The sequence below is a fragment of the Eumetopias jubatus genome, unplaced genomic scaffold (assembly GCF_037043125.1).
Source record: "Eumetopias jubatus isolate StellerSeaLion01/CBP00866 unplaced genomic scaffold, mEumJub1_p1.0 scaffold_6, whole genome shotgun sequence".
Classification (NCBI taxonomy): Eukaryota; Metazoa; Chordata; class Mammalia; order Carnivora; family Otariidae; genus Eumetopias; species Eumetopias jubatus.
In genome coordinates, this window is record NW_028274812.1 from 114,399,304 (window position 1) to 114,423,150 (window position 23,847).

At 42.4% G+C, this 23,847-nt stretch overlaps 1 protein-coding gene across 2 annotated transcripts in view; it reads right to left on the reverse strand.

Moving 5' to 3' along the window:
- Positions 1-23,847, reverse strand: part of ZFAND3 (zinc finger AN1-type containing 3) — a 330,031-nt gene that overhangs the window by 15,421 nt on the left and 290,763 nt on the right. The window contains exons 5-6 of one of the 2 annotated variants that reach the window (XM_028120760.2): positions 17,537-17,704; positions 13,684-13,981 (exon numbers count right to left, since the gene is read on the reverse strand). In XM_028120760.2, coding sequence (XP_027976561.1) covers positions 13,896-13,981; positions 17,537-17,704 — 254 coding nt within the window. In that variant the 3' untranslated portion in view covers positions 13,684-13,895. Of the gene's footprint in view, positions 1-13,683; positions 13,982-17,536; positions 17,705-23,847 lie in introns of those variants that run through there. The other variant, XM_028120759.2, reaches the window with a different exon arrangement.

A 23,847-nucleotide genomic window follows, 5' to 3' on the forward strand; every position in this document is an offset into this window, starting at 1 on the left:
GCTCAGCTAATCAAGGCTCAAGTGGGCTGCCCGAAGACTAAGCCTCCATTACCCACAGGAAATGTCTTCAACTGCAGTAGCCACTGCCTGCTACCTCCCAGCCTACGGCCTAAGAACAACCCATCTGCATCAAAGCAATATCCTGCTTGATGTTTAGAAAACTGTGGTCACAGGGAGCACCTAACATTTGCATGGCAGCCCCCGAGTACTGCTGTGGAGAGCCCGCCAGCCTTAGTGAAGTGGGCCTGGCTGTGTGCTGCAGAAGAGAGCCCCACAGGCCAGTGCTGGCTGGCTGCCAGGCACCCACCAGGATACACTGCATGTGACAGCACGTACAGCAGCGGGTGAGGCCCCATGCCATGTACTAGGAGGTACCCAGGGCAAAGGGGGGTACTCCCTGTCATGCCCTCCTCCCAACGATGTTACAGGCGCTGTGTCGTGGATTGAGAATCAACCAGACAGACAGTACGGGCGGCTCAATCTCTCAACTCCACAGGCAACAACACAGAAAGAGAACGTCCTTCAAATCTCAAGAAGAAAGAAAGGAAGAAGCAGTGGCACCCCCTCAGGCTCGCTCTACCCCTTGAGTAAATGCCAACTGACTTCCCGCACCCACCACACCTCCATTTCTGCCCTCTTTCCATTTCCTTGCATTTCTGGTCCTTCTCTACTTTGTTTCCTTCCTCTTTCTCTCCACCACCTTTTCCCCCAGCTTTTCTGTTTCTCAAGGTGCCTCAGTAGCTGTGGTTGCCCTGATGCCTGCTCTGAAAGCAGAGGGTGTTTTCTGGACTGCAGGCTCAAGGGCAGGCCAAGCTTGATGGTGGCGAGTATCCACACCCTATGGCTTCTATGTGTGCACTTCTCATCTGTCTATAAAGCATGCGGGAGAGGACTTCATTTCCTACTCAATTCTGCCTAACTCTGATAGGGACGGGAATGATGTCTGTTCCAACAAGGATATGTGGAAAGGTGAGCAATTTCCTAAAGAAGCCAGCTGACCCAATTATTTTAGACACTCATCCACCCTTTCCAGTCTTTGGCCCCTGAACTCTGTTCCAACACTTCACGGTGAGTCTCGACTACCCAAATCTGCAGTGTGACAACTCTTCTTCCCACCAGCTTGACAGCACCTTCTCTCAGCACTTACTCCCTATCTAGCACTTGTATGTTTTGAGTCTCTGGGTCTCATGCACTTCATGGGTCCCGTCCCAGGGACACTCTCCCTCATGGCACTGAGTTTCAGAGACTGGTGACACCGAGCACTGTCTGAGAGTCTACAACCCACAAACACTGTGATAGGGCTCTGGTTAGTGGGCAGATGTACAGAGTGCTAAGGTTGCCTTCCATATCTGCCTTCCAAAACGATGGCAATGCCCCCCAAATGCAAATTCTCTTTTGATAACAATGGCTATAATATCAACCAACGCTGCAGAGCTTGTGTTGCTATTTGTCACAGTCTTATTCAGGCTCATTGCCAGCAACAAGATAGCAAAACCTGAAGTGGTGAGGCTTTTCTTAGAGTCTGTATCTCCGGAGCCCAACAGCTGAGGAGCAAGGACTACCATGTGATCTTATCAGAGCCTTGGTCTGCTTAGGTAAAAGCACTTTCCAGAAGCAGAAACAAACTTCATTGATATTGATCTCTTCAGAGAAAAGGTGCTATAGAAATCTCATCTAATAAATAAAGAATTCGGGCTCCAGTGTTGGGCTGTCAGTCCAGCAAGGAAAAGAAGCTATCAGGCTCAAGGAGTCAAAAGTATTTATTGGTCATTTGTGCACTGTTTACAGAATTCTATTCTAGGGGCTGGGTGGAGGAAAAAGAAAAGAAAGAAGTCACAAGTTCCTGCCTTTAAAGACAGCTGGAGATGCACAGAGAGGAAAACAGCTGAAGGACACAAGAAGCAAAGCAAGAAATCAACCGCAAATAAAATCAATACAACCCAGCTATGTGCAATAAATGAGGGGCACCAAGGAGAGGTCAACTGCATAAGGTATCCTGGAGGAGGTTAAGTTTTCAAGGAAAATGAGGACATGAATTAGCACTCAGGAGAAAATGGAATGTCCACATCAATAAGAATTAAGTGCCACTGTGTCTCATATCACCCAGGCGCATTGGGAGACAAAAGGGTGGCAACATTATGGACCTGTCCTCCAGAAGCATCTTATTTAGATGGAGTGACAAGTGGCCCATGCGGCACCACTGAAAACAGTGCACAGGGATGACTCAACACCATCTCAAGAGGTTCTCACATAGTTGGCCGCCTACGTTTGTACCATCCATTGTTCAATAAAAAGCATCTCTGAATTGGGGAAGTGCTTAACAAATGGGCTAAGACCTATATGGCTGAAAATAAAGGTAACTCACGCTATCTCCTCACTGCTTAGGACGCGCATGGGCCAGCAGGGAACATGAGGGATTCTGGGAGCTCAACAAACCTGGACTCACATGCCAGGTGCTCCCTTAGTATTTCTGAGTTACTCAACCTCAAAGCTTGAGTTTTCTCTTCTGTCAAAATGCAGTACCATTTTACAACAATGCTTTTATCAGGGTCAAGTGATTTAACATAGGAGCAGGCATTCAGTGTATAGTAGGTACTCAAAGCTGTTCTTTTTCTGGGGTGTCTGGGTGGCTCAGTTGGTTAAGCACCTGCCTTTGGCTCAGGTCATAATCTCAGGGTCCTGGAATGGAGCCCCATGTCACGCTCCATGCTCTGTAGGGAGTCTCCTCCCTCTGCCTCTACCCCTCACCCGCTCTTGTGCTCACTCTCTCTCAAATAAATAAAATCTTAAAAAAAAAAAAAAAACCTGTTCTTTTTCCTTCACCCAGAGGATCACAACTGCACACTTCAATCGTTCAACTCAAATGTTTACTAGGCATCACTGCACTCTACTACAGCAGGAGCCACCAAAGAACACTATATGGTCCCTGTCCTCCAGTGCTTACGGTCTAGAAGGACAGAGAGTTTCAGTATGTTCTGAGAAGTACAGCAACAGAGGTCAACCACAGACTTCACAAGACAGAAGACTTTTTAGCAGTCTCGGGAGATCAGCAGGTAAAGAAGGGTTTTTATTTAAAAAGACACCCAGATTTAGTGAGGGCCCCCAATGAGGAAGACCGTGGCGATCCTGAGCCCACTCTGGCATTCCTATACCCCACTTTAGTTCCCGATGTCCCCACACTAGTTCTTTAGTCCCTATGAATGGATTTGCTACTGGAGGAACAGGGTTCTGGAAAGCCAACACCCCTGTGTTCAAATATCTGAAGAGTGGGCTTACAGGGGAGGAAAATGATTTGTGACATGTCACTCTGGAGCACAGAGTGAGGAGGAAAAAGGGCATGTTCTATAAGGAGGCTGGTTCTAGGTCAGCCAAGAAAGCACCTAGGTAGTCTAAGCTGCCTGGCAATATGACACGCCACATGCCCTCTGGGCTGAAGATGTGCACAGCAGCTGGATTACCTGCCAGGAAACCGCTGACGTGGCTTTGGTGTCAGTCTCGGGGGCTGGACTGGCACCAGATGGATAACTTCTAAGTCACTTAAGTACTTGGATTCTGTGCCAGAGAGTGACAGGTCAGGAATGAGAGACTGGTGTGGTTGTCTACAGGGTGTCTATAAGGGCTCATCTTATTAACGTACAAGATGAAACACAGGTTTTATTTATGCAAACACACTCATCCCCAAAGTTAAGTATTTAATTAAACCATAAGCTTACCAAATATTTTTAATTAGACCAAGCAAGCAATGCTACCCTATCTGATAGTATGTATGTCTTATCTGCTTCCCATCCCCTACCAACAAAAATTCAAGGCAGATAAAAGTATGTAACAATAAATAATGCTAAGGTTCCCTACCTACACCTTATTCCTTCAGCCAAATATTCCACTGGGAAACCCTCAGGTTGCACACATACCCTGGCTTCACGAATATACACGGAAACTGGCCCAGACACTCTCCCATTCACCCGCTTGGGCCTGCCTTCGAATACTACTACAAAAGAGCTTTCCCCTAAAGATAACCAGCAGGCTCACCAGCACACCACATTTCTGTGACTTCCAATTTTTCTTGTACATTATCAGTCAACACTGTCTGGGTACCACCATAGGCCACATACTCTATTAAGGGCAGTGGGAAGCTACAGAATAACACGTGGGCCTGACCCTTGAGGATTTTAGAATCTAGCAGGGGAAAGGAGATCAGTGGAGAAAGGCATATGCTAAGTAAGCATTTAGAAGATGTAAATCTCTAAGTAAAAGAGAATGGAGTTGACTAGATCTGATATAAAACCTCTATGATGTGGATCACCTTACTTGAAATGTCCAGTAATTACATTTGGTCTTAAATTACCTTTGCATTTCCTATGGGAAAAAATGAACTATTAAGTGTATAGACAGTATATCAAACATTGGGGTATATTAGAATTACCTGAGCAACTGCACTTTTACTTTCTAAAGAAGCATCCCCTTCTATCCAGGGACTCTGAAGTGCTGGTCTGAGGCCCACATTTATCAAGAAGCCCTGCTCATAAGACCTTGGAAAGGACATTTCTTTGGCAAAACTTTGTGAACAATCTGTTGTCAATTTGAAGCAAAAAAATTTTAAATCCTATTATTTTGACTAAATACTACTTTATTTATCTTTACTATACCAATGGCCTAATTTGGTGACATTTTGCTGCAAAGGGTCCTCAGAGAGTCCTGAGTCCTGAGCAAGGTTTTGGAGGCCAAACTAGGAGGAAACAAAAACAGGTGTATTAACTCAAAGGAAAGACCAAGAAATCTTCTGGGCACTTCAGAAGACATAAGTGAGATTCAGTGGGGACAAGCAGACATCCAGGATGTGTGATGAAGAGCTATAGTTGGGAAGGCCCAAGACCTCTGTGATGGGAGGGACACTGCTGTGAGCACTCACCATTAGGCAGACACTCTTCAGTCCCTGAGCTTTATATCAAAGGCTGCATGAAATACCAGAATTTCACACATAGGTATAATGTGAGGCTAGTGGCTACCTTTCTGATCTCCCGTTTCTTCTACAGAAAAAAGGTGGGGTTGGGATGAAATGAGAGCTAAGGCTCCTTCTAATCCTGGTGGTATGTGACACTAGTATCTATCTACACACAAATTTTTGCGATTGTGTCTTGTGGTAAAAGCATTTAATTCAAGCAAAGTTATTTCCAAGTGTTTCTCAGAGTGGTTTGCTTTTATTAGCTCAAGTGAGAGTAACCCAGAATAGCATCTTGGGTGTCTGTTATGACATTGGTTTGATGAAAAGAGGAATACTCTCAGGTCACAGGCTTTCCGCATTAGAGATGGACAAACACATTACAGAGAACTGTGAGCAAAGGGAATATGCTTCAACTGTAAACAGAAATGAATTCATGAGATGGTGAAACTTTGAAAAACAGTTTTGCTGATCTTTTTTAGGCCACATGGTAGCTCACCCTGGGCTATATCATCTGCTTTGGGGGAATGTATCTGAATATTTACTGTTTTCCTAGAATGCCCTCAACAGCTACAACCATTAAAATGTGTCAGGGTAAGGGGCAGAGGTGGGGAACAGCTATAAAAAAACCTACAGCAGATGGGGGCCTGGATGGCTCAGTTGGAAGAGCACGCAACTCTTGATCTCAGGATTGAGTCTGAGCCCCACACTGGGTGTAGAGATTACTAAAAAAATAAATACATAAAACTTAAAAAATCTACAGCTAAATCAAAGATGGAATTTTACCTAAGATCAGGGAAGAGACAAGAAGATCCATTCTCAACACTTCCAATCAGAAGTGTGGTAGAGGTCCTAGCCAGTGCAATAATGCAAGAAAAATAAATGACAGACATAAAGATCGAAAAGAAGCTAAACTGCCTTTATATGCAATGACATGATCATGGATGTAGAAAATCCTAAGGAATCTAGAACTAGTAAGTGAATTAGCAAAGTTGCAGAATGAAAAATCATATGCAAAAATTGTGTTTCAAAGTGACAGCAAAGAACAATTTGAAAATAAATTTTAAAAATTCTATTCACAATAGCATCAAAAACTTAAAATACTTGGGAATAAATATAACAAATGATGTATACTGAGAACTACAAAATATTACCAAGAAACTAAAGACAACTTAAATAAATGGATATACCATATTCATGTACTGGGATACTGTTAGGATGGCAATTCTGTAAATCTTTTTAAATGGTGAAGATACTGGGAGCCTGGGTGGCTCAGTCGGTTAAGCATCCGACTCTTGATTTCAGCTCAGGTCATGATGTCAGAGGGATTCTCTCTCTCCCTTCTCTCTCTGACCCTTCCTTCCCATGCTCTCTTGAAAAAAAAAAAAAAAGGTGAACATACTTGAAGTATGGACTCCTCAAAAAGAAGGTATGAGTGACCAAAAAACTTACGAAAAAGATACTTAACATCACTAGTCATCAGGGAAATACTGATGGGAAATTAATACACCACAGTGAGGTGGAACACATACCCATTAGAATAGCTAAAGTTAAAATAAATGACAATATTAAATATTGACAAATTATGGGTAAACAGGAACCCTAATATACTGCTAACAGAATTTTCTTAAAATGCAAAATGTACACTGGTCATTCAACCTAGCAGTTCCACCTCTGTATCTACCTAAGAGGAATTAAAACATATATCCACACAAAAACTTGTTCATGAATATTTATAGCAGGATATTCAAAATATCCCCAAACTGGCAACAATCTAAAGGAATGTCCACTGTTAATGGATAAACTCATGTGATATTATCCATACAATGAAATACTACCCAACATTAAAGAGGAATGAACGAACTACTAGTATGTAACAATGTGGTTCAATCTCAAAAACAACATGTTATGTACATAGACAAGACTGTATATATATCCTGTATGAATCCACTCATACTAAAATTCTACAAAAGGCAAAATTATACCAACAAAAAGCAGATCAGTCAGTGGTTGCCTGAGGCTGGGGTAGGGAATATAGGGACTGACTAAAAAGGGGCACAATGGAAATTTTAGAGATGATTAAAATCATTCTAAAATTTGAATCTGGTGAGGGCTATACAACTTAAATTTACCAAAACTCACTGAACTGTAAAACAGGTAAATATTATGATACATGAATTCTATCCCAAAAAATCTGTTTAAAAACAAAAACAAAAACCACCATGCACACTTTGAGGGACAAAGAATTAACTAAAACTACTTACTCTTGGAACTCAAACAGAAGACATCAATAATTCATTTCCTTTTGCAATGATCCATTTTTTTCTCCCATAAGTAAGTATTCTAAGCAGAGTAACTTATCCAAATAGCTTTGATAAAATTACTGTGCTGTTACTGCTAAGATTAGACTACAGAAATAGTTGGAAATTTGCTATTCAGACAGAAAATATTTCATTCCATGGGACAAGGGTCTCCTGGCTCACCTTTCAGCAGAATTAGAATGTGACACAGGCTTCAGCAGATGCGCTCTGCACATTTTGTCTTTCAAAAGCTCAGTCTTTGATGCTCCTTTGCTGGGGAGGGGAGCTCTTCACGTTTCTGATTTCTCTCTATAGCCTTGTCAAAGGACATATGGTAGGCTGGATCTCTGAGACAGTGCCTGAACTAATGGGCTAAATACATGGAGTCAGTGTTCAGTAAAAGGTGTGATTTGTTTTGCTCTAACATCTCAATGTGCAATTTATAGAGGAGCAGCAGAGGGACTAACCTGTTTGGTTTTAGACTAGAACTCTTATACATTAAAGATTAAATCGGGAATACAGATAGCATACTCTTGTTTAGGTAAAGTATAGTGAGAGTGAAAGGAAGAGAGTAGCAAAGGGAGAAAATTTTCTCAGAATTTGCCTTGAGATTTCCAATTACCCTTAACTCTCACATATATAATAACTCCCATCAAGCGGGAGGATGGACAGGACACCTCCTTCTCTTGAGCCATTGATAACACATACCCAGTTGTGGTCTTACAAGTAATGGAGAAACTTTAGCCTTTCATTGCCAGACTCAGCGTTAAGAACGGGATCCTAAAGGGCTGAGGTCTTGGTAACCACATACTCTCTCTAGAACACATGGCAGAGCTCAGACTCACCACTCAATGGCTGTAATGATAAAACTGAACCAACCAAACCAATTTGGTCAGGATAAAAGATCTCAGGTGTTTCCCTGGATAGCAGCGTTTTCTGATGGATCCAGGCTAGAACTCTGTAAGGGAATAAAGCCTTTATAAAAACATACAATGCCATGTTTTCTTTTGGAGACAAAGGACAGAAGGCCAAATGTTCCTGACAGGTTCAAACCACATGTGGATGAGAGTTTAAGCAAAGGCACAGACACATGGACTTATCTGTGGTGATCTCTGGTGTTGGTGAAATGGACCAGCCCCGTTTTTCATGTCACCAACACACCTCATTGTCATTGCAGCACCTTGCCCCACTGTGGACCTTAGGGTATCACTATTCACTCACTGTGTGGTCCCTTTAGTGGCAGGGATGGCTGTGACACAGGCACATTTCCTTTTCACTTAGTTCACATTTGTCCTAGATCATTCCTCTAAAGAAGATTCAATAGCCTCCTGGGCTTTCCTTTGTGCTTAATTAAGACAAAAAAAAAAAAAAAAAAGTCCAAACAGATCGTGTTGACCATATTCAAAACCACTGACAGCTCCTCACTACAAACCAACATCCGAACCCTACAGCCAGGAGTCTGGAATTCCTACCCTCCCTTTCTAGTAGTCTCTCCTCACTCAACCCTAATCCAGCTGCACAAAGGTCACCTTCAGAAAACCAGCTTTGCCTAGGTAGTCCCTCTTTCCACACATCTAAATCCCACTCTTCCTTTAAGGCCCTGATTATTGCAGCCTACCCAGAGTCTTCTATTCGGAATTAATCTCTCCCTCCCCATAGTTCTGTAACACATGGCTTGTACCTCAGCTACAACTCTTATGGTAGGTTGCCCTGAATACCAGCTGTCTCATGCATGTGTCCGCCTTCCTCACAGGCCCAGCAAACCCCTACTTTGCGTATTAAAATCACCTCTGGGATCCCTAGAAAAATGGCTGATTCTAGGACTGGGCATAGGTTAAGTACCAGATGTATCCTGAACACATCTTTTTTTTTTTTTAAAGATTTATTTATTTTAGAGAGAGAGAGACAGAGAAAGAGAGGAGTAGAGAGGGCAGAGGGAGAGGGGGAGAGAGTCTTAAGCAGACTCCACACTGAGCTTAGAGCCCAACTTGGGCTCAATCTCATGACCCTCAAATCATGACCTCAGCCGAAACCAAGAGTCAGACACTTAAATGACTGTGCCACGCAGGTGCCCCCAGAACACATCTTATTATGCCAGAAAGTAAGGAAACACTTTGGGGACAATTTGAGTACCAAAATAATTAAGTATAGTAATGAATTACAAACCACTGAAAAAATATAAAAAGCCCATGAGCTCATATAAATAAACAGGGAGAAAGGTTCTCACAGAAGAACACTGAGTGCCAAATGAGAAATGTAGAGGGAAGGCTGGAGTTAGAAAAATCATCATTTTGCAACCAACATAGTAAAGACTGGTTCAGGCAAGAGTCATCAATAGATGCTAAATCTAGGAGACATTTTTGATGATGAGCAGGATATTGACATGGTCATAAAGTGTTTTCCCACCGACGGCTTACTAGTTGCATGGTCATCTAGTCACATGGTCAACTAGTCACTCACCCAATCATGACCAATTAACATCTACAATGAAGGGATGATAGACATCTGTTCTTCCCAATGTTAAATCCTGAGAAGGACACAACATCACTTAGTAGTAGTCTGGCTGGGCATAAATAATCTTGAATCTAATCATGAAGAAACACCAGAAAAACACAAACACAAAATGAGGAGCATTCTATTTTAAAAAGGTAGTGGTAGGTGTAGTCTTCAAAAATGTCAATAAAACAAAGACAGGCCTTAAAAAATGTTCCCGGTTAAAAGGGTCTAAAGAGACATGACAGCTAAATGCCAACACCTGATCCTGGAATGGATTCTGTCCTGGAAAGGAAAAATGCTTTTATAAAAGACATTTTTGGATCAACTGATAAAACTGGAATATGGGTGGCAGATTTAATAAAAGTACTGAATCAGTACCAATTTACTAAAGTTGATAACTGTGCTGTGGTTATAAAATAATATCCCTACTCTTAGAAAACATTCATTGAAGTTTATAAAGACCAAAGGCCATGGTGTTTGCAACTTACTCTCAAATGGTCCAGGAAAACACTTTAAATTTCCAAATAAAAAGCTAAAACAATAGCTGGTGACCTTTTCTGATTTAATTACAGTGAGGCCCACTATCCCTACACTCTGAAGAGTTTTAATCAGGAAAGGATGCTGTATTTTGTCAAATGCTCTTTCTGCATGAGAGGACCACGTGGTTTTTCTCTCTCCTCTTATTAATGTGTTCTATCACACTGATTGATTTGCGAATGTTCAACGACCCTTGCATCCCAGGGATAAATCCCACTTGGTCATGGTGGATGATCCTTTTAATGTACTGTTGGATCCTATTAGCCAGGAGCTTGTTGAGAATTTTGGCATCCATATTCATAAGGGATACTGGTCTGAAATTCTCCTTTTTAATGGGGTCTTTACCTGGTTTGGGGATCAAGGCAATGCTGGCCCCACAGAATGAGTCTGGAAGCTTTCCTTCTGTTTCTATTTTTTGAAACAGCTTCTGGAGAATAGGTATTATTTCTTCTTTGAATGTTTGGTAGAATTCCCCAGGGAATCCATCAGGTCCTGGACTCTTGTTTTTTGGGAGGTTTTTGATATCATTCTCAATGGGGAAAAGCTGAGAGCCTTTCCCTTAAGATAAGGAACACGACAAGGATGCCCACTCTCACCACTATTGTTCAACATAGTACTAGAAGTCCTAGCAACAGCAATCAGACAACAAAAAGAACTAAAAGGTATTCAAATTGGCAAAGAAGTTGTCAAACTCTCTCTCTTAGCAGATGACATTATACTTTATGTGGAAAACCCAAAAGACTCCACCCCCAAATTACTAGAACTCATATGGCAATTCAGTAATGTGGCAGGATACAAAATCAGTGCACAGAAATCAGTTGCTTTCTTATACACTAATAATGTAACTGTAGAAAGAGAAATAAGAGAATCGATTCCATTTACAATAGCACCAAAAACCATAAGCTACCTTGGAATAAACCTAACCAAAGAGGTAAAGGATCTATACTCTAGGAACTACAGAACACTCATGAAAAAAACTGAAGACACAAAATGATGGAAAAACATTCCATGCTCATGGATCGGAAGAATAAACACCGTTAAAATGTCTATGCTGCCCAGAGCAATCTATACTTTCAAAACCATCCCGATCAAAATACCAATGGCATTTTTCAAAGTGCGGGAACAAACAATCCTAAATGTATGGGATCAGAAAAGATGCCGAATCATCAAGGAAATGTTGAAAAAGAAAAACAAAGCTGGGGGCATCACGTTGCCTGGTTTCAAGCTCTATTACAAAGCCATGATCACCAAGACAGCATGGTACTGGCAGAAAAACACACAGACCAATGAAACAGAATAAAGAGCCCAGATATGAACCCTCAACTCTATGGTCAAATAATCCTTGACAAAGCAGGAAAAAATATGCAATGGAAAAAAGTCTCTTCAATAAATGGTGCTGGGAAAATTGGACAGCTATATACATCAGAATGAAACTCGACCATTCTCTTACACCATACACAAAGATAAACTCAAAATGGATCAAAGACCTCAATGTGAGACAGGAATCCACCAAAATCCTAGAGAACATGGACAGTAACCTCTTCAACATCAGCCACAGCAACTTCTTTCAAGACACATCTCCAAAGGCAAGGGAAACAAAAGTGAAAATAAACTTTTGGGACTTCATCAAGATAAAAAGTTTCTGCACAACAAAGGAAACAGTCAACAAAACAAAGAGGCAACCCACAGAATGGGAGAAGATATTTGCAAATGACACTACAGACAAAGGGGTGATAGCCAAGATCTATGAAGAACTTCTCAAACTCAACACCCAAAACAAAAAAATTTCAAGTCAAAAAATGGGCAGAAGACATGAACAGACACTTCTCAAAAGAAGACATACAAATGGCTAACAGACACATGAAAGAAATGTTCACCATCATTAGCCATCAGGGAAATTCAAATCAAAACCACATTGAGGGCACATGGGTGGCTCAGTTGGTTGGGTGACTGCCTTTGGCTCAGGTCATGATCCTGAAGTCCTGGGATGGAGTCCCGCATCGGGCTCCCTGCTCAGCAGGGAGTCTGCTTCTCCTCTGACCCTCCCACCCTCATGTGCTCTCTCTCTTACTCTTTCTCGCAAATAAATAAATAAAATCTTTAAAAAAAAAACACACATTGAGGTACCACCTTAAACCAGTTACAATGGCAAAAACTGACAAGGCAAGAAACAACAAATGTTGGAGAGGTTGTGGAAAAAGGGGAACCCTCTTACACTGTTGGTGGGAATGCAAGTTGGTACAGCCACTTTGGAAAACAGTGTGGAGGTTCCTCAAAAATTTTAAAAATAGAGCTACCCTATGACCCAGCAATTGCACTACTGGGTATTTATCCCAAAGATACAGATGTAGTGAAAAGAAGGGCCATATGCACCCCAATGTTCATAGCAGCAATGTCCACAATAGCCAAACTGTGGAAAGAGCCGAGATGCCCTTCAACAGACGAATGGATGAAGAAGATGTGGCCCATATATACAATGGAATATTACTCAGCCATCAGAAAGGATGAACACCCAACTTTTGCACCAACATGGATGGGACTGGAGAAGATTATGCTAAGTGAAATAAGTCAAGCAGAGAAAGTCAAATATCATATGGTTTCACTTATTTGTGGAACCTAAGGAATACATGGAGGACATTAGGAGAAGGAAGGGAAAAATGAAAGGGGCAAAATCAGAGGGGGAGACGAACCATGAAACTCTGGACTCCAGGAAACAAACTGAGGGTTTTATAGGGGAGGGGGGTGGGGGGACGGGTTAGCCAAGTGACGGGTATTAAGGAGGGCACGTATTACATAGAGCACTGGGTGTTATACACCAACAATCAATCATGGAACACTACAACAAAAACTAATGATATACTTTATGGTGACAAACAAAACGAAAAAGAAAACACAATAAATAAATAAAAATAAATAAATACTCTTGGTTTAAAAAAAAAAAAAAAGACTGAGGCCCCAGCATTCTTTTTTTAAAAGCGTCCCAGGATTAAGAACTGCCTAGAGCAGTGGTTCTCAAAGCATGGTTCCTCACACCAGCAGCATCAACACCATTCAGGAACTTGTTAAACATGCACGGGCCTACTGGGAGGCGGGTGGGCAGAAATCTGTGTTTTGTCACACCTTCCATGCGATTCTCATGCCCACTCCAATTTGAAACCACTGACCTAGACTATGAGTTCCTACATTCTGTATTTCTAGATCCTACAGTCCCCACAAAACCTAGCAAAATGCTTCATGCATAGTCACATCTCAATAAATGCTTGAGGAATTCAGTTTGATAGAGAATGAGAATGCAGAAAATGACCACTGAAGCACCTGCAGATGATAAACTACTCTACAGGGCTAAAGCACCACTCTTTGAGTTTCTAAAGTGAATATAAAATTTATTTTGAAAGCACAAAAGGAAACCAGATTACTCAGGTTGTTAGTAAAAGCACTGTTGTCCCAAAAGGGAGCATATCAGATTATAGTTTAAGTCATAGTCGACTGAAAACAGGTGATAACTTATGCAAGCTCTTAGACTGGTATTTAAAAATTAATTCTGTGGTTCTGGGAAGCAAGGCACAGCGATTACAAAGACATGCTGTGTGCATGATGGGAGATCCGCTTAGAGAACACAGCATTCACATGGTTGTGATGTGGCCCAGATCTGATGAAGAGGGCCAGATTTCAGAACATCCTCTAGGTGGCATTTGGAGAGAGAAGACTCCTGTAATGAGAATGAGCTGATCAATTTCCCTACTGAGTAGAAAATGAAACAAATAAATCCATTTTTATGCAATTGTTTTCTATCTTGAGAAGTTAAAACTGTTGAAGATACTCTGGGATGCAGGCTATCATCCCAGCCTCACCACACGCCTTTTCTAATTGGTACCCTGAAAGATTTCACAGGAAAAGGGTGTTACTTTGGTATTGTTGATTTAAAGGTTATCTAGTCACAGCAAGGCAGAGGAGAATTCATCTTCAAAATTCACCTCCTTATTGAAAGCCCATGGAGTATCTTGGCAATTAACAATTCCTATCACCTCTAGCTGTTCCCTATGTGAGAAGGCTCAGAACTCGCCTTACAAATTGCTCTTTTGAAGATCAAAGGGAAGCTGAATGTGTCTATGTGTGCTCTCGATGAGACTGTAATTTAATGGAATTTTGAGAGAAGGCTTGCTGGCAGTGTTTGGATGACAGCCCCGGGGCGGAGGATTCAGGGGAGCTTGGCCACTCTTCCCTTTGGAGCGTCTTCCCTGTCTTTAATTGGCACCTCATTAGAAATTAATGAAAATGACATCCTCTGTTCTTCCTGCTCTAGGCATCGAATGCTACAAAAAGGCCCATCACAATTCATAACACATTCAATTTATATAGCAATGGCTCTTAAGCATTATTTATGAGATGTGAATTTCTTGTCAGCAGTTAATAACCTGTACAGAGTGGAAGGGGAATGGAAAAAAGATTGTGAATATATATATTAAGAAAAAGATTTTCTGCAGTGGAGAAGTGTTCTGTTTGAGTTCAAACTACCTTCTTGAGTCTTTACTTCCAGTAGTAAATTACCGTGGCCCCCTCCCCAGCCCCCAAACCTTTCAGGGCAGTTCAACATCTCCTCAACACTCCATGCAACCTCAAGGAAATAATGACACAACTCACCCTTTCCTAGAGAGATCCGAGCAGACAAGCAGGAAGAACACAAAAGCTATTTGTCAAAGACAGTCCCAGAGGTGGATGTTCCCATTGCTGCCCTTCATCTTTTAAAATGTGGCAGTAGACTCCGTCATTTTTCTGGGCACATCTAGTGTAACACTCTCAGGAGGCCAAACTGACTGAACTCCCCGCTCTCTCTAGGAAGGCTACATCTGGAGTGACTGCAGAAAGCTCAGGGCTTTCTTTCCCAGCATTGAAATCAAATCTCTCTGTAAGTAGACCCTCAGAATTGGGCATAAGCCAAGGGACTATGTGTTAGATCATTTAAAAAGAATGCATGTCTGTGGTAAACCCAACAGGCACTTTAGAAATCTAGCCTCCTGCCCAGAGATGAAGAACACAGTAGAGTAATCTGAACTTACCAGAGACAATCAATTGGGCTTAACTTAGGAGCTTGTGAAATCATCTAACATATATTTCTAGATTTTTTCCGCTGAGTACTTAAGACCGTAGGAAATCTGTGGTTTGCATCAAAGCTGAAGCATAAACTGGCATACCTGGTTACAACACCTCTGCGTCTCTCGGTGCTAAAACTGTGAATTCTCACTGCTTGCCTGACAAGGACAGGAGGATATCAGCCACTGCCAGAGGCAAGACAACACACTTTATGGATCAATTGCTTGATCCACTAGGGCAAATCCTGTGTAATACCCAGGATTCAGTTACTTTCAAGAAGGAAACAAGAAAATAAGGTACAGGAAAATCCCAAGATTCTAATTTAGGAACAACCAAGGGCCATGTGTTATAAAAGCAACAGGCAAACTGGTCAGGTGGGCTTCACAACACTGAAAACAGACTGAATGCTGAAACTGCCCCCTTCCAATAGTTCGTGCGAAGATCAAAACAAGAATTTGCAGACTACAAAAGGTGAGACAAGCCCTTCAATATGGGGAAGCTGGTTAGCCGCCATGCCCCAGAGTTTGCTTGGCTGACCACAGTATTCCTTCCCTATCTCACCAAGCATTTAAAATTACCTGGCAGTCAAAGAATAAGGTTCTGGGCTCTCTTGGGCCACGCCACACCCAAGAACACAACTGAAGTTGCTGACAGCCCCTCCTCCCACCGTTTATCCTCTCTTTACACTTTCACACAAGCAATTAACAGGATAACTAAATGCCAAGCTAAAAAAATAAAAACTGGTCCAGTGACACCTGGACTCCCCATGCTGCTGTCTTGTTTCTGCAGCTGAATATACACTTCCAAGCTTGTTGAGTACCACACACCAGAGTGTGCAACAAACAGATTTCTGGTCTTGACAGGAACAAAAGTTCCAACTTCGTTTCCATGAGAAGCTGGTACATCCTCCTTTCCTGCTCATTTCCAAGAGGGTAAATAACTGAGGTATGGGAGAAGCAATGGCTGCCTCTTTAGGAGATGAGGGACTTTGAGTAACTGTAATTTTCCAACTGCTGAGAGAACCATTTAGTCCTGCCTGTCAGCATCAGTACCTGTAGGGTATCTATGGCTGTCCCAGGGGGAAAAGGAGGATTCTAAAGCTCACTCCTAAGGACAAAGGACATAGGATTCTCAGAGGCGAGAGCCAGGCCTCCAGGTCTGCCTGATGACAGCGCTGTCTCACAGAACTATTTTATAATACTAAGTTTTTTTTTTTTTTTTAAGATTTTATTTGACAGAGACAGACACAGTGAGAAAGGGAACACAAACAGGGGGAGTGGGAGAGGGAGAAGCAGGCTTCCCACCGAGCAGGGAGCCCGATGCGGGCCTCGATCCCAGGACCCTGAGGATCATGACCTGAGCCAAAGGCAGACGCTTCACGACTGAGCCACCCAGGCGCCCTATAATACTAAACTTTAAATCAGGAAATAAAAACAGGAAAACTGTAAGTCAGCCTACATAATGCGGCTACACAATTTTGCTTCTATGTGACATGATGTATGTGGTCAAAGGGAGAGAAAGAATTGGACTAAGTTTTGTTCCGCTATGGTTAGGCATAAAGTTTTGAAAAATACATCCCTGGGCAGCAATTCTGAAAGCCAGTATTACATTGGATAATACAGAAGGAAGTGTTACTTTAAACTTGAAAGCTATTTCAAGGGGTTGAATGACAATGAATTATGGTTCGAAGAAAATTTTCCAATCAAACTTTAATTTAAAAGGGGTATCGGGGGGAAAGAGTTTCCATTTATTACACATAGTAAGATGCTCGTTCAAAATTAATTTAATATCTGAATTTTATGGTACATATCTCAGAATTTCACTGGTTTGGTTAATTTCTAAGTAAGTCATCAGTGAGCAGGAACCAGAGTAATACCCAGTGGGGAGAATCTGAAAGGAGTAAGCAGTGACAATGCAACTCTAAAGAAACAAGTGTAAGAGAAGTGAGGATGTTTTTGTCCCCCTCTTTTTTTTTGGTAAGCATGAGAGGAGATAAAGGACGTTTAGAAGGAAGACTCCTCTAACTCCTGCTTTCATAAGCTCCAAACCCATAGCTTGCAGGGAGGCACTCAGGGGAAGAATGAAGGACTTCAGCCTCTTAGGAGTAATTTCCAAAGCTATACCCGGGTGTCAAGGACACAATCTCCGTCATGCCACTGGGGGCGATACTTACCGCAGCGGCATGATCCCAATTCCTGCTGCACCAGCTCCAGTTTGGTTTGGCACTGGAAGCACCGACGTCGACTCTTCTGTTTAGATCGGCTGGTTTCCTCAGGCCGTTCGGTATTCTCCAGTAGTCGTGCCCGTTTCACTGGCGAAGCCTCATTCTCAGACTGTGAATCTGACCAAAATAACACATTTGGGGGTCAGGGTTGGCACGTGGCCTGGCGAGTGCAGCTAATGAATGTACCGTGGGGCCACTCTATGCCCTCCTCCCCAGTCCTGCCCGGCCCGGTTTTCACCCCACAAACTGTGACAAACACGTATCTTCAGGGCAGACTTCTAACAAGTGAGGCCTGAGCTAGGAGAGGAGGGTGTGGTGACTCAACAAAAACCAGTCCTATGTTGCTGTTTTTCAAAACAGCTGTTTCTTTGAGGAGACCATTCAAGCTGGAACTGGGATCCTCCCTTTGTGTGTACCCCTTCTTTGGGCCCCAGCTGCTTACTGCCTGCACTGGTTATCTACTGCTTCTTAGATATCTGCTTGTCCTCAAGTAGACTATAATTCTTCAGAAAAGGGATTAGGTATAATATTTCTTTTTATCGCCATGCTTAGCACAATTCTGTACCCAATGCAGGGTTTGGTGGGTGATCCATAACCTTTTCCAGTAAAAATATTCCGGTTTCTACTCCTAAATGTAACAAAACACGTAAGAGTCAGGTTCTGCTGTTGAAAATCCTTTCCACTTTATTCAGAGCGAAGGAGCATCCTTGCTTATTCACAAGCCAGCGACCCCGTGGCCTCCATCGCGGCGTGCTACAGAAGCCACGCTCGGCACCCCACCCCTAACGCTGCTGCCAAACTGGAGGGCAGACGGAGGTGTAGTGTGTGACAACCTGGGTTTTGTAGAACCTTAATAAAGTAACTAAAACGCAATAAAGTTCCTGACGTAGGCAGGCTATAAATAACTCTTGCCTTGAGGAAAAAGAAAAAAGAAGACCACCTGGGGACTCTATTCTTGGACTTGCTGCCACTATGCTGCCACATACTGAAGATGCACCTCTTGCCAGGGTTCCAAAGGGCTCTGTGCTAACCCCTCTCTGGAAGGGAGTCTCCTAAATTATTTTCTTCAAAACAGATCCAGATCCCCCCGCTTCTCTCCCCTCCGCCATCTCCATGCTGGTCTGAGCTATCACCATCTCACAGGTGATATCCAGCCCAGGGTAACAGCCTTTTAACTGGTCTCCCTGCCCACCCCCTTGTTCCCACAGTCATTGTTCTCCACAGCCAAGTGATCCTGGTTAAAAATCAGGTTAGAATCACTTCACTTCCCTGTTCAAAACCCTTTAATAGCTCTCTTTTCCAGAGTAAAAGTTCAAATACTTACTACCGCACTCACAAGGACCTGCATGATTTGCCTTCCTCTCTGCTCTCTCACCTCATCTGCTGCTGCTCTCTCCCTTTACCCCATCCACACTAGCCTCCTGTCTCCTACCTCAGGACCTTTGCACCTTCTCTTCCAGTTATCTAGAACTCTTTACCCAGGTCTACATGGAACTCACCTCTTTTAAGTCTTTTAAAGTCACATTTTCAACATCTTTTTCTCTGCTCACCCTACCTAGACCACTCTTATTCCCCTTCCCTGGCACTTCCCATCCTCCCAACTCCTGCCTTTTATCCCTCCACAGCACTGTACCTTTTAACATTATCCTCATGGAGGATATAAAATCCTGCAGGGCAGGAAGTTTCACCTGCTTTGTTCATAATCTGCCTACAATGTCTACAACTTAATAAATATTTCTTAGATGAATGAATCTTCTCCTAGGCAGTTCTGATTTTCCATTTAAAGTGGCCCTAGTGAGAAGCAGCAGACTGTTGGATGTATTTCAGTGGAGGCTGTGTACCTCTTTCTCCAGCGCCGCCACCCCCCACCCCCTTGAAGACACTGCATGTCACCAGGGAGCACTCACTGCCCCGCCCCCCTCAGCCCAGTACACTGTACACTGACTTATGGAAGGCATGCACCATTCTTAGCAATTGTAAACTTCATTTTTCATCTCATTTAGTTCTTCCAGTCCTACAAGACATTTTCCCCCAATACAAACCAACTAAACAAGGCCTTTGATGAAAACAATTGAAAGCAAGTTCAGCCTATTTCCCAGCTCTGCTGAGCAAAGCTGTCCAAACCCAATCGGTGTGATGACTGAGGCAGCCACAGACAGGGCCCCTTCCCCTACAACAGCAACAAGCAACAATCTAAATGTAAATCATTACAAAGCAGCCAGCCAAAAGGAATTCACCTTGTATGAGCCACAGTGCTCTCCGAGGGAGGTCCTTTTTCACAAACCAAAAATGGCACAAATTGTATTAATACCTATTTAGACATACCTTTTTTTTTTAATATGAGAAGAGAAAATTCTAGAGTGGAGCTATAACAGAAGAATGGTGTCTGTTCTGAGACAATGTCCTAAATGTGGAGCATCCTTAAGAGAAATTATCTCCCAACTCTGGAGCATGGGGTGGGGGAAGAGAGAGAGAGGAATCCATACAAGAAGAGGAGGCTGTTGAAGCCTCTGCATTATTAAAATCCAGAGAGCTTTGACATGATGCCAGCATGCCTCTAATGTAAAAGACGACCACTCAGATCCTAATCCTCCTTCATTCACACTGCTATCTGATAGAACTGAGCATGTGTCTGCAAATACAGAGTTCACATTCAAAGCTGTTTTCCACATGACTCTGTCCCAAACCGTCAAATGTGCTATCTATCCATCCCCATTTCTAGAGCAAACTTGCTACAAGGAGAACTTAGCATGGCAATGCTATGTCCATAGCTAACTATTTTCAAATAAGCAAGGGAGGGATATGTAAGAAAATGTTTTTTAATGTATGATTCCTAACACTGGAAATCATAATCATCATTGGTCATTATCAAACAAGCCATTTGATAGGACTCCCAAATGTTAGAGGAGGCCTTCTTTTCCTCTAATTCCCTATCTTGTCTGCCCAACGGGCATTCAATAACAAAACTAAGGAACAAATTTGCATTATCTCATGCTGAAATTCCCCTTTCCCCATTCCACGTTTTATATGAAGACTACTGAGTTATTTGTTCTGGTAGTCAGGAGGTAGATGACATTCCAGAAATAATGGATCCTGAGGGAATTTTCTGATGCTGCCAACAGCTTCTGGCTGCACTGCCCTGGCCATCCTAAAAGACCACTCAGCCCTAGCCGGTTCTCTAAGAGTCAATGTCTAGGTATCCAGACAAGCCCAAGACCAAAGGCATCCACGTATAGAAAGTCTGAACCATGAGAAGCAGTCCTCAATTATTCTAAACCAACATAGATGAAAAGTTTATCAGAATGTGTTTTTTTTTTTTTTAGAATCAAGGAACTGTTCTTAGACACTAAGAGATCAATGACTGGGGCACCTGGGTGGCTCAGTTGGTTGAGCGACTGCCTTCGGCTCAGGTCATGATCCCAGGGTCCTGGGATCGAGCCCCACATCGGGCTCCCTGCTTGGCCAGAAGCCTGCTTCTCCCTCTCCCACTCCCCCTGCTTGTGTTCCCTCTCATGCTCTCTCTCTCTCTCTGTCAATTAAATAAATAAATAAAATCTTAAAAAAAAGAGAGAGAGATCCATGACTTTTATGTTCTGGAATATGCCCACTTATCTTCACTCAGTCAATGGTCTATTAAATGGAAAGGAATCCCTGTGCCCTCTAATGCTCCCTGCCACAAAGAGGCGGGGGGGAAAGGCTCCCTAAACTGTTTACCACCCTCCACATGCTGCCATCCAGGAAGGTGACTGGTTATATGTAACTTCTTGGGAGAAGCAAACCATTCTTTGACATTTTTTCACAAGTCACCTTAATGTTTTAATTAGTAGCTAATGAAATAAATAGTACAGGATCACCATCATGTCTGCATAAGAAATTTACATCTCCTCTGCTAATTACTTAATGAAACTTTGTGCCATGGGGTGAGCTGCCTAAATAAGAGAAACGGATGTCCAGGGCAGGATTCTAATTGCTTAACAATGAACTAAATAATTCAACTATTCAATTATAAATTTTATGTGAATTTAAAAAGGACTACCAGAAAGAAAAGATCCAAATGTGGTCAACACTAAAGGAATCCTCATCTACTGTCCATATTTGAATAAATTAAACTTTGATTATTTACTTTTTGCCTGCAAACATCATTCCTGTCACCGTGATGCATTTTTAACTTCCTCAACAATGATGGAAAACACCTAACAGTCTACTTGCTTAATCTGAACTTGGGCAGTAAGGGTTAAACATGGAGAGAAAGGTGAACAGAAATAACTCTTACATGCAGCTTTAACTGTCAGAAGAAACACGTCCTTGCAAGGAGCATGCTCATTAGCAGCAGGAGGAGCTGTAGTGGCAAGCTAGAAACTGTTTCCACCCCAGGAGTTAAGAGTGACTTCTAATTAAGGTCCTTCATAAAGGGCCAATAAAGCACATTTTTTTCCAGTATGCTTTTTCTTGAGAACATAAATCTAGCCTGCATATACCCACGCAAGAGCTGCCACACTCCCATGCTGGGTGCGCAGTGCTTGGTACTCACCAGATGCCCTCTTCCTCTGCCTATGTTTAATAGAATGAGAAAGATACCACATCAGATCTTCTAAGTCAAAGGAAAGTTTGATCAAGAATCAATCTCATGTGATCACACGAGAAAGGAAAATCTTAAGACAAAGTACTTTAACCTATCAGCTCCTTAGGTTTGAAGGAAACCACTTCTTAATTTGTGACAGAGAAACAAGTACAGAGATTTTAAAAACACCCATCTTCTGAGGAGAGAAATTCTTCTAATTGTACTTTCCTAGCCAATCGCAGAAAACAGTGGTAAGACTTTCAATTTAGGAACAGTTTAACTGGAAAGCTTGACTGGAGACAACAAACAGAGCTACTTCTTTTAAAATTCTGTTTTGTCTCTGATAGAAATTCACGTTTGTTCCTTACTGTCACTGTTCTTGTCTTTATTACTCATGTTCTCTCCTGAAAATTTCCAAATAAACTGTGTCAGGCCTGTCAGAGTTGAATCCCAATCTCTCTTATCTCCCATCACTGTGCAGCGGGCAGCATGCACACACCCAGGGCCGCTAACTGTTGACTGTGGCCTTCTGACATCTCAGGCAGGCTCTCAGCCTTCTGTACAAGCAAACACTCACAATTTAGAATAGGAGAGGGGGAGAAGCAAAGTGGCACCAAAGAGAGGGAAGCCTTCCTCATTCGCTTCACCCACACCTTCCCTCACTTGTAAGAAAGAAAGATGAATCTGTTTAATCTCAGGCTGTATGACAGCTTTTGAGGCACTCAATCAGTTTTTTTAGAACCTATCACAGTCTCTTGACAGATTGACATTTATGATCCCAACAGCCTGTGCAAACATCAGTAAGAGCAATAATTAATGAACCCTCACACATCCCTGCTGTCTCTCCTTCGACCGTTTAAAAGGAGCTTAAGCTGCTAAAACCTCTGTCCATGAAAAACACCACACTCTCACTGGAAAAACTGATAAAAGAGACCAAAAAAATCTGTTTTATAGGTACTTTCTGTTTCTCCTCATGCTTTGCTTTCAGTGTATGCAGGGATTAAATTCATCCTCTCCTGAAAGACTCAATGGGTTTTTTGAGAAAACAAAACAAAACAAAACAAAACAAAACAAAACTCGTCATTACCCATTAAACACTGTTTCCCCACTTTGTTCAATTGGCATTTCCCCCTCCTTTCTTACTTTCCTAATGGCCCTAGAACAATTTTGGAATGACACACCTGTTGAAAATACATGGACATAAAAACATGGACAAAGAAAGAAGTTCAAGTCCTTGGAAGGGGCTGATTATTAAAGTTTTGTGGAGAATGCCTTCATATATACTTGATATATGACACGGAAATGAAACTAGCTTGAAATATACCGGCAATGCTGTGTCTTAGATCATAACCATATTAAAGGTGAGTTGTTCTCAAAACTGTCAGGAAGTACTATTCTTAAGCATTAATCCCTCTATTCTCCATCCAGCTCCACTTCCATCCCCCTGTTATTTTCTCTGGCTCTCTGTTTTGCTATTAGTGATACTTGAGGGTGGTCTCCTTCACCATCACAACCTCAAGACAGAAAACAGACCTCTGACCCTTCCTTCCCACTGGGAACACAAGACTCGGAGACCTGAGGTAGTTGATGGGTGGAGCGGATTATGATGGGAGTGCACCTGGACTTTTGGGTTCTTTGTCCTCAATCTGCTCAAAAGACACAAGGCATCAGAAACCTTCTTGGGGGTAACTGTATCACC